Consider the following 10875-nt stretch of genomic DNA (forward strand, 5'->3'; position numbering starts at 1 on the left):
AAAATCTTCTTCAGATTTCTTTCTTCTCAAATAGAATTAAAAAAAAAAACAAAAAACAATCAGAGTATTCAACAACTCGATTAGTAATGCTTTATATTTAGAATTTTAGATTATATTTCTTTGTTCGTACAATATTATATTTAGAATTTTAGATCATCTTCAAATGTCTGTATATCTAGTTAATAAGTCAATTTAGTGTCATATCAATCATAAATGAGTTTAAATTAGTTAATAAGTCAATTTAGTGTCACATCAATCATAAATGAGTTTAAATTAATATTATTATTATCGTACTTAGTGTATCCTACTCATAGAAAACTGTGAACAGAGTTTGAGAAGGAGAAAAAAACGGCAACCCACATCCAAAAAGAGAATGCGACCAAAGACTCCCTCGTCTTTGAATTTATTCCAATATGGCATATCTAAATTCAGGGTCAACCCAATAAAGGGATAAGAGGGGCGCGTGCCCATAACCCATCTAAAAAATTAGAAAAACAACGCTTTAATATTTAATTCTTAAAAGTTTATAATAGTATAGTTAGTAATTAAGGGTCCATAATTAATATTTTGCCCTAGACCTCTCTCAAATCTCAGAGCCGACCTTGTCTAAATTGAATACCTTATTAATAATTGTAACACCTCGGCCCCTTGGACTGGCGGTGTCTACCCATGGAGACTGTAGACTAGCCTCACAGACCAACACAAGTCTTTCCAGCGCACTTTGGCCTCACTCGTGCGCGCCCGGGAAAACTTTCCAGGATGTCACCCATCATAAGATTGCTCCCCACCAAGCACGCTTAACTATAAAGTTCTTAGCAAATGGGCTCCCATAAAAAGAAAATGTACCTTGTTGATATGAGTAGTCTATCAATCCTTTTTAAAGCTTAATTCAGAGTATCACAATAACCATTAAATAGCTTTATTTTTTTAAAAGCTACACTTCTTCCTTCAATATAAATTTTTTTTAAGAAAAATATAGCTATTAAAAAAATAATTCTAACATAGTACTATCATATGTTGTATGATCACAACACATTGGTTGCTCTTATTAGTTGTTATCATAATTCAATAACGTAGTCTCTTGAGAGACGTATATTAAACCCAGCCCATTAAATATTAATACCTACTTACCGTATTCTTAATGCATACTTACATTATCCTTAATGTTTACTTACCGTATCTTTAATGACTATTTTCAATATCTTAAATGTCTACTTACATCATTCTTAATGTTTACTTACAATATTTTAAAAAATATACTACTATAATGGACCGACCCAATAAGAGATGGTCTCTCAAAGATACCGGTTCTTGTGAATCAATAGTAACTTTCCAAAATACAAACTCTTGTAAATAATTGATTGGGTGGGAAAAGTTCACTCATTTAATCCATTTATGTAATCATTTAATAATCATAACAATATTACTCATTAGCCCACATGACACAAGCAAAGTCGGATCCAACCAGAGTCTGCTTCAATACTTTTGGTATACAGGCCATATGAAATAGCATATACAACTACACTCATAGCAGCAAGTCTTAGTAATATTAAAAATTGAGGAACAAACTATGTAAAGAAAGCTACAATTTCCCAGTTCCTTGTATGTTACATTTCTATGTAAATGAAGAGTATTTATGTTACAACTTACAAATCAAAATCGATCGGTGCGAACTACAAAGCACCATACCTGTTAAATTTCTCTTACAGGGAAAAACATTAACAAAAGCTCCCTTTGCTCTAACCAAAGAGTACATTCCCACCTAAACAAGCTCTTGTAAACGGTTACGACTACAGGGAAGCTCATTATACTTCGCTAACAAAAGAATCGGTTCTTTTTCTCATGCTAAGAGAGGCCTAAAATTGCCATCTAAAGCTCTAGCTCTTGGAACATGCCGCAGCAAAGCCGAGGTGGGTGTCACTCACACAATCTGATAGCTTCCGATCCTTTCCTTTCCATTTGAAAAAGCTCTGGAAATGACGGGCGATAAGCTCAGACAAATCTCGAAAATTTGTGATTCCGATGAGCATGTGGAAACTCGAATTTCCAATCTCGGCTTCTATTGCCAAATTCCCTGAGCTTGGCTAGGGGTTTCTCCCACACGGTGAGGGAGTAATAACATATGGCAAAGCACAAACAACCACAATTTATGAAGCCAATCAGTGAGGAATAACATATGGCAAAGCATAAATATCTACTGGCTCTAACCACAAGGCTCTTGCCCATACCTGCGGCGTCTCATCAATCCCAGATGGTTCAGCCTCCGGCTTCCTTGTCAAAGAGCTACTGCTATTGAACAGCCACTCTTCGTTGTCAGAATTAGACAATTCTTCCATTTTGGGTACTGAAAGTACCTGGCTGAGATACTTGGTATCTGGATGAGGCGGAGGCTTTTCGGGCTTTCGCTCTACTTTTGCAGTTGTTTCTCGAGATGGCTTTGTAGAGGGATCGGCAACTGTGCCATTGATCTTGCATTCTTTGCCATCCACTTTGATTTTCATGCGTGGCCTCTGTGCATCATCATGAGAAAGATTGTGTTCCACTTCAATATTCATGGGTTTCCGCAGAACATCTTCATGGATAAAATTGTGTTCAGCTTCAATATTCATGGGTTTCCGCAGTACATCATCATGAGAAAGATTACGTCCGACTTTAATATTCATGGGTGGCAACTGTGTGCCGGGAGCAACTGCAGCAGAAGAATTGTGGCAAGGCTCTAAGCTCCTTCCATTTTCTGTCAACAGATGGGGAGAAGCTATTGTTCTTGCATGCTTATTAGGCCCAATGACATGTTCTGTTGAGATAAACCCAAACATAAATAGAAAATAACATAAGCTATGAGGAAATTCAAGGATCTTATATACATCATTGACACGAGTCATGAAAAATCTTAGTATCAAACAACTCACATTTGAGCACCATTTCTAATCTTTCGGGGAAAGGATTTAGAATGAAATGTATTGGGAGCTGGGTTCCTTTATTTTTCAAATTAAATTCACCCACCTCTATATCTAACAGAAAAATCATGTATTTAACGAAGTAGTTTCCACAAGAGTCAAAAACAATGCTGATAAAGAGCTCACCATCATAAATTCCATTGAGCCCAGGATCCTTCCGTTTCCTGTGATTACTATTCACAATAGCAGCATGATGATTACTATCCTTTGTCACGTTATGAAACCCAACACTCGGTACACCTAAAATATCTTTTTTGTTTCCATCCTTCAGACCAGGCGTTAGTATGTGATTCTCACTTTCGTGTTTCATTCTTGTCACCTGTACGCGCTTGTCTTCCGGTGTTGCCTTCATTATCTGCTCTCTCTTCTTGTCTTTGTCTCGTTCTCTTTCCTTTCTTCTATCTCCTTTTCTATCATCACCTTCTTTCTCTCGAACCTTTTCTTTTCCTTCCACTTTCTGCTCTATCTTCTTGTCCACAGGTTTCGGAGTTCCTTCAAGTCTTTGAACCATTCCAGAATTCGAAACTGATCCAACAGAATTCAGAACCAACCTAACCGAATGTGGAACCAGAGGACTTTCACTAGATCTAGCATCCCCAAGGACACCTCGTCCATCTATCCTCCCATCAAACGTGGGTTTTTCTTTGATCCTCTCCTTCAACTTCTGTGAAGATATTCCACTCCTCGAGGCCAGGTTAACTCCTGCATAGTTTTTTCTCTCGGCAACAACATTTTTATCAGGAGGAAAATGATTATTTGTTCTCCTGTCTTCATCCATGCTCTTCCGACCCATCTCCGCGATAAATTTGGGACTCCGAATCCCAGAAACATGGTGATTATTCTTACCGACCAACATCCCATTCTGAATGGCAGATACCCCACTGACTCTCTTCTCAATAGAGCTAGGAATTTTTTCAATTTCTTTTTTGCTCTTATCAGAGATTTTATATATATGGCTGTCAGCAGATCCCAGAACCTTCTCATCAGAAAGGGGGGGATTGCTTTTATGTTTATCTTTATCACGGTCCTTCTCTTTGTCTTTCCGTTTATCTTTATTTTTCTCCTTTTTATCTTTCTTCTCCCTGTGTTTATCATCACTTCTTTCTTTCTCGCGTTTTTCTTTGCCTTCTTTCTTCTCCTTATCCTTTTTCTCCTTTTTGGATCTTTTTTCTTTGTTTTTTTCCTGAAATTAACAATATTGAACCCACTCCAATCAAGAACAATACAATATGATATAAATATATTATGCATTTTTACAGCAACAAATCAACCAAGAAACCAAATGAAGGTCCATACAAGTTAAAAAAAAGGCCAATTCATATTTGTTCAAATTATTCAATAGACCAATCTACTTAACCACAGATCAATCACAGAATTGATTAACCACACTACAAGTATTTGAAATCAATACAAGCATTCATGGTTTTCATTTGCAAGTCTTTCTCGAGTTGAAGATCTCACTGGCCGAAACCTCTTTATCTCTTTTGATAAGGAGGGCATGGACTGACAGTCTGTGGTCATTCATTCCTCCAGCGGGATATATGGGTATGATGATGATGGCAACGACAAGCATTCGTGGTTTTAGTAACAAAAGCAGAAAAATAACAAATCATACTCAAATGGCACACATAAACATAAGGTGATTTATGTCCCCAACAGAAAGGCCGTCACAATGGTCAATCTTTCCCATTAAAAAATGAGAAAGGAAAGAATAGAGTAGAAAAAAACACAAGACATGGTAAAACATTAGGAATAAGATGAACAGGAAAGACAAGATCATCAAACGACTTAAAGCCACAGAACAGAATGCAAACGACAAATGCTATAACTGCTAGCTTTGAACGGTCAAATCCAAACTACACCTTCAGACGATCTGTTGATCCTCTCATATTAGCACTCTGCTATAACTTAGGCCCATCGATTTAGTTCGATTTATTTTTTAAATAAAAAATAAATCATCCAAACAATCAGGGCATAAAATAAAAAACAGGTGTTTGATTTCATTTTGAGAAAAAAAATTGAATCAGATTTTGCTTTTGAAAAGAGGACAAAATTCACCGGTAGCTAGAACTCAATTACTTAAAGACACATCTAACAAAGGTGCACAAAGCTTTAAAACATGAACCTTTTAATCTCAATGCTCATAACACCACGTCTCTGCACACCAATGGAAACAGATACACACACACACCCACCATAACCCAAAATATATAACAAGATTGAGAAGAGTAATGTATGCTAGCTGGTGGACTTAGACAGCTAAGATTAAGAGGTTAAGTTGCCATTTAGTGTTTACAAAAACCAGAATCATACACATTCCCTGCAGTTTCAAGGATTACATACAAATATAATGACGCTTCAACAACTAAACAAATAGCCTTTCACACAGAGGAAAAAGCTAGTTAAAACACTATTTCTCCAACTTTACTTAAATGAACCCCCATGATTGCATAACTTATGAGAGAAATAGACTCCAAGAAGAAAAAGGAACACATACTTTACACCATAAAACATCTGAAATAAGCTCCAATAGACTATGTACCATATGTCGATCTAAGCACTTTCCCATGTAAAATTGTCATTATTTTCTCAAATTATAAACTAAACATGAAAAATCTAGGAAACAATCAATCAGGATCCAATCCTGAAAGCTCGGACAAGGTCACCCAAGACTGTTACACTTCCCCCGAGAAAGATTTTCCTAATGTATAGCACCAAAAATCTTGCTTTCAGCAACTCAAAAGGGATAACGAAGAAGTCTAACAAGAGTATGTCAACGTCTGATATCTTTTGTGGCAGAAAATGGCATGGCGCAGGCGCACAGCTGGCTACTATACTATCACTAAAGCAGCATTCAACTCAAGCCAATCTGAATAAGATATTCATGACAGCAGCCCAATAAAGGATAACCTAAGGGGAAGAGAACATCAAACTTTCAAAATCTTCACCCTTCAATGTTAATCTGGTGAAAGCTTAATTACCTCAGACAATTATTCCACAAGCACATTAAATATCAATGGTTTCAATTCAGTCTTGCCATTTACCCATTATCAGGTACCACCCAACCTTATAAATAAATAGAAGACCTCACTATGTAAATCAAAGGCAACATTGGTGAATAATGCAGAAAGTCCTGAACAGTTAAAGATAAACTTGCATTCACAAAAAATCCGAAAACTCATTTTAATTCTACCCTTTCCAATCTTTGAAGAGTATCTAACAACTTTTCAACGGTAGGATTTAACAACTTTTCTCTCCTAACAACAATTCCAAAGCCTTAAATCCCAAATATATGAGGTCATTTATTATACATTCTTACAAGCCTGAATTCTTATATCCCTTTCCACTCTGTCATACAAGTCATCTTTGGTATCCCCCTTCTTCTTTTATAACTACAAAGGGTTCCACTTCTATTAGCTCCTCTGTACATATGAAATGTCTTTCTCTAAGGCATCCAACATGACATGCCAATTTGAGTTGGTATAAATTAGATGTTTAATGTCAAAATAAAAAATGCAGCACTAGAAAAAGGAAATATGTCCATTCACATAGAGCCAAAGAACATAGGGGTGAGATTGCATACATCCGCCCCTCAACCATACCTAGACAGGAGCACCTATTATTGGTGTAATAGCATGTTGGTGTTGAACTAGAAGCAGTACGAGATATTGGAAGGGAGCACAATAGGACATAACCCAACAATGCTTGGCATTCCAACAATCACTCCAACTATCCATCCAAATCCTCCATTATAAAGGAAAAATAAGATGTAAATGAGATTCCAAATAGAAAAAGTATTTATAATTCTGGACCCTGTCACAGAAGACTAGTCCCTATAAAAAAATCACTTTAGATCCTATAAGATCATTTTCCTACACAATGAAACGATTGCAACCATAGGACAGCCAAAGATCCAACTAAAAATAACAAAGGAATAATCTTCATAAGAAAGTTAACCGAGTTTCCCTTCTAGATTTTAGCAAATCAGCATAGCAATTTTCATCTTACAGGAAAGTCAAATTAATTTTTCCTTCAACACTCTTTTGATAAAGCAACAATGACAATCATTAGTTCAGCAGACTACTTAACAATTATCAGTTTGCAAGCACCAGGCCAAGCTATCAAGAGATAAGTCATAACCACTCAGTACAGAATCTGTTCTGTATGGGTTATTACACAACGAGTAAGTACATCTAAAGGCCAATATGTCCATATAAGGGTCAATGTATTCAGAAAGACTTCCCCAAGTTTAATCTAAGAGATAAATTTTTCAATGAACTACTATATAAGCCATACAGAACTGTGATGCAAATATGATCTCCAAGTTCATAGCAAACATTGTTTCAGATAAATCTAATCCAAAAACGAGAAAATAAAAAAGGGAAATTTGAAATTCTTTTAATGGAATAAAGAACATGGATCTGTCACAATGCCAACAGTATTTCACTAGTTATCCGACACCATTACATGATCACAACACAGAACCTTTTCAATCAGTTAGAAAAAACTTTTACTATGTGGTATTATGGTTATACTGTTTCTTACTTGTAATGTGCAATTCCAAACAAACAATCTTTTGCTGCTAAACCTCCTGTAAATTATTCCACTAAGATATTTATTCAACTTATAAGTAAAATTGAAAGGGTTTTGATTTGAAAGCTTAAGCAAGAGTACAACTAAGAACTTGCCTATGTCTTCTACACAACAAGTACAAATAAAACAAACTAGTAACCCCCACTCATAACACCACTACCATGTACCAATGTCTTATTGAACCATATTCGACGTTGAGCATTTCTGGAGTCAATAAACCCACAGGACAAACGGTAGGAGAGAAGAAAAAAAGAGTCAAATTCTAGTACAACAACCTCATGTGTCTAACTCAAAACCTATTAGAATTCTCAAGTAGAATGCAGGTACCAGGTATATCATACCATTCCCCGATAAAATTAAGGAAATCACTCATGTATCATACTATCCAAAGTGCAAATTAGTAAATCTATGGAATGTATCACTACAATAAGTTCAGATAAAGAGTGAGAATTCAATATCCAAATATGATGTAATACATATGATTCTTGGCAGGGGGCTTTGAGGTGATTTCAGATTTTAAGAAAAGTCCTTAATGAGGTACTACATTAATCAATTTCATAAGTTCATCATTTTTCCCCATCCAATGACAATGAACACAAAGTATGAATCCCTAAAGTGACACTTGAGCTAGGACCTCTCTCATCCCCCAATAGGTACTAGCAAAATGCCCAATTCAAACATAGTTAATCAATTTGGTTGGCGTCACATAAACATAATGGATTGCACCAAATGAAAGAGAGCATTCGTATTAACCTTTTTTAACAGGTCAGAATCATCCGCTTTCGTCTTCCTTTCATATCCCGGGGGAGGGAAGGGAAAGCAGCGCGACATTGCAGAACTTCCAAGGGCCTCAAGAATCTGTCACCCCTTGCAAGCACAAAGGCTTCAATTAGTAAGTAATCACAATGGCAACGTTCCAAATTAGGACCAAACCAACAACTAAGCTCTTGTTCATACACCATATCCCCACATTCATTTCAAGCATCAAAATTCTTTCATAAACTCAACCTCAACTCACCAATACTCAAACATCAAATCCACATAAAATGTAAAACCCACTAGCCAAAATCACTCAAAACACACAAAGTTTTAGTTTCTAACCGGATTGCCCAAGAAATGTCAGCAAATTATTGGTCACTATTTCACCAGAAATGTGTAGTTTATGTAGACAACCTACTTTGGGGGGAAGATTTCAACTTGAAACGTTATGATTCACTGTCTTCCACTTTATCAAACCCAAAACGATACCCAATTAATATATTTTATCTTTCAAAACTCAAAATTACCAATATTAATCACCCTGATCTTCAATACCACTTGTAAACTCAGTTCAATAAGCATCCAAATTGCATCAAATGAAGTATTGGATACAACCCACCACCTGATATGATCAATAAACCCTAAATAAGTCCAAATTCCCTTCCTAGCAAGAAACCCACCTCAAAGTTCTGATCCGACCGAAACCCTAGCTTCAGAAATGATTCAAACTAACTAAAAGCAGCAGCAGCACTACAACTAAGTCCACACCCAAAAAACGAAACCCTAATTTTAAAAAAGTGGAATGATGAAATCGAAAATTAAGAATCTCTTGACAAAAAGAAGGAATTATTCACTTTGGGGTAAAAAGAGAAAGAAACCCCACAAAGAAGGAAATAAAAAAAAAAGATCAAATTGAAGAGATTTTCAAAAGATACAAATTGGGGCACAAAATTGTAACATTCATAGCCAGATTGATCTTGAAAAGAAAGTTATGTGCAAATGGAAAGAAAAAACATTGAAGCAGCCGCAAAATCAATTAATATTGTTTGAAAATCGATTCAATCTTTTTCAGTTTCTCTCGTTTCTTCCTTGCTGTATGTAGTTTAGGGTGTCTTAAGAGTAGAAAGTTTTCGTGTGTTTTCTCCTTGTATTTGATTGTTGTGTGCAAAGGGAAGGCTTGGTTATTGTGTGCGAGAGAATGAATAGATGGGAAAGAAAAAGGAAGAGAAGAGTCTTCATTAGTCTTTAGATTTACATGGGTGAAGAAGTCCGGGGGTTAATCATGTAAATTATACTACGTAGGAAATCTTATAAGGGGATTTTTGACGTTTTATTTAATCTTTTTCTTGTTTCTTATTTTATTATTATTATTATTTTTTGTAATTTATAAATTACGGTGATTATTTAGAAATTTCTTTATATGAATCTGGTTTACATTGTGAAAATTTAGTGGTCATGTTCGACACAATGGTTTAGGTAACTATGTATACGGGGTAACATATAAATTGTATGAATTTAAAACGACGTGGCCCGTTAATTATAGAAGTGGGCTATAAGGACTACCTTGCTTTATATTTGTTTGCTACATTTCAAATTCATTTGCTCTTCATCAATTTGTCACGGGTCTTATCCATTATCCTCTCGTCACATACCTTTATATTTTATTAGAAAATAAGCTTACTCAAATTTTAGAACACTGTATAACATTTGTGATTGGTTTTAAAAGTTTTTTATAGTTGTATAAGTATTTTTCAGTCAATAAGTAGAATGATATTGATAACGTATATATCATATTATAAGGCACCACATTAGCTTAATCTTTATTAAAAAAGAAACTCAATTAAGAGATTATATTAATAGTTGAATCCCATAATATAATAGATACTCTATCGCCCCTTTACACGAGAAGCATTGAGTTAGAACTATTGATCTAACACATACCTTTTCCGTACATAACGCTTAATATTCAGCTAAAAATAAGAGTTGATGAGATTTAAATCAACCTACGCATTTGATATTATGTTAAGGAACTTCACCTCAACAAGAAGTTCAAACTTATTGTACACTCTATTATATATGAGGAATATAATCATTGTAAGACAAGTGTGATTGTGGTGGGTACAACTAGTTGGGCAGTAAATATGATATAGTTTTGGAATGGATATATACAGTTGAATAAGTTGTAAAAAATATATAATATTCTTATTTTATCATGAGCTATATAGGCATGCAAGTTTACATTGATTTATTTGGCAAGTAGTTATTGGATGAAGTTCACTAGTTGAAAGTATCAGTTGACAACCCAGCTACTTCAATTGTTTAACCATTTGTTGTTTATTAGAGAAATAAATAAATAAAAAGGCAAAACCTAAAAGCTATGAAAAAGTAATTATTAATAGTTTGTTAGTTTTAGCTTAGCCATCACCTAAAAAGTTGACTTTAAAAGTTATTTACCAACGTTCTTATGACTGGTTGACACGCTATAACACCAAACTACAAAAGATAAGCAAAAATCTAGTTACCAATCACACATTTATGAGTAAGAACGAGGAGTCCTCGCCCATAC

The 10875-nt window shown here is 35.2% G+C and overlaps 1 protein-coding gene across 1 annotated transcript; it reads right to left on the minus strand.

Annotated features, from left to right (window-relative positions):
- Positions 1 to 1351: 1351 nt before the first annotated feature.
- On the minus strand, positions 1352 to 9577 carry LOC130825491 (uncharacterized). The gene is made up of 3 exons (XM_057690746.1): positions 8304 to 9577; positions 3084 to 4140; positions 1352 to 2794 (listed from the first exon to the last, which is right to left on the minus strand). Exons 1-3 carry the CDS (start codon positions 8379 to 8381, stop codon positions 2160 to 2162), a joined length of 1770 nt encoding a protein of 589 aa, XP_057546729.1. The 5' UTR covers positions 8382 to 9577; the 3' UTR covers positions 1352 to 2159.
- Positions 9578 to 10875: the final 1298 nt, after the last annotated feature.

This window comes from Amaranthus tricolor, chromosome 10 (assembly GCF_026212465.1).
Source record: "Amaranthus tricolor cultivar Red isolate AtriRed21 chromosome 10, ASM2621246v1, whole genome shotgun sequence".
In the NCBI taxonomy this organism is placed as follows: Eukaryota; Viridiplantae; Streptophyta; class Magnoliopsida; order Caryophyllales; family Amaranthaceae; genus Amaranthus; species Amaranthus tricolor.

What these genes read in the sequence shown, in the direction of transcription:
- LOC130825491 (XM_057690746.1), bottom strand. Translation starts at nt 8,381, where the DNA reads ATGTCGCGCTGCTTTCCCTTCCCTCCCCCGGGATATGAAAGGAAGACG. An exon ending in ATTCTGACCTGTTAAAAAAG is followed by an intron (nt 4,141 to 8,303) that starts GTTAATACGAAT and finishes TGTTAATTTCAG; the next exon opens with GAAAAAAACAAAGAAAAAAG. An exon ending in GCTCAATGGAATTTATGATG is followed by an intron (nt 2,795 to 3,083) that starts GTGAGCTCTTTA and finishes TTATCTCAACAG; the next exon opens with AACATGTCATTGGGCCTAAT.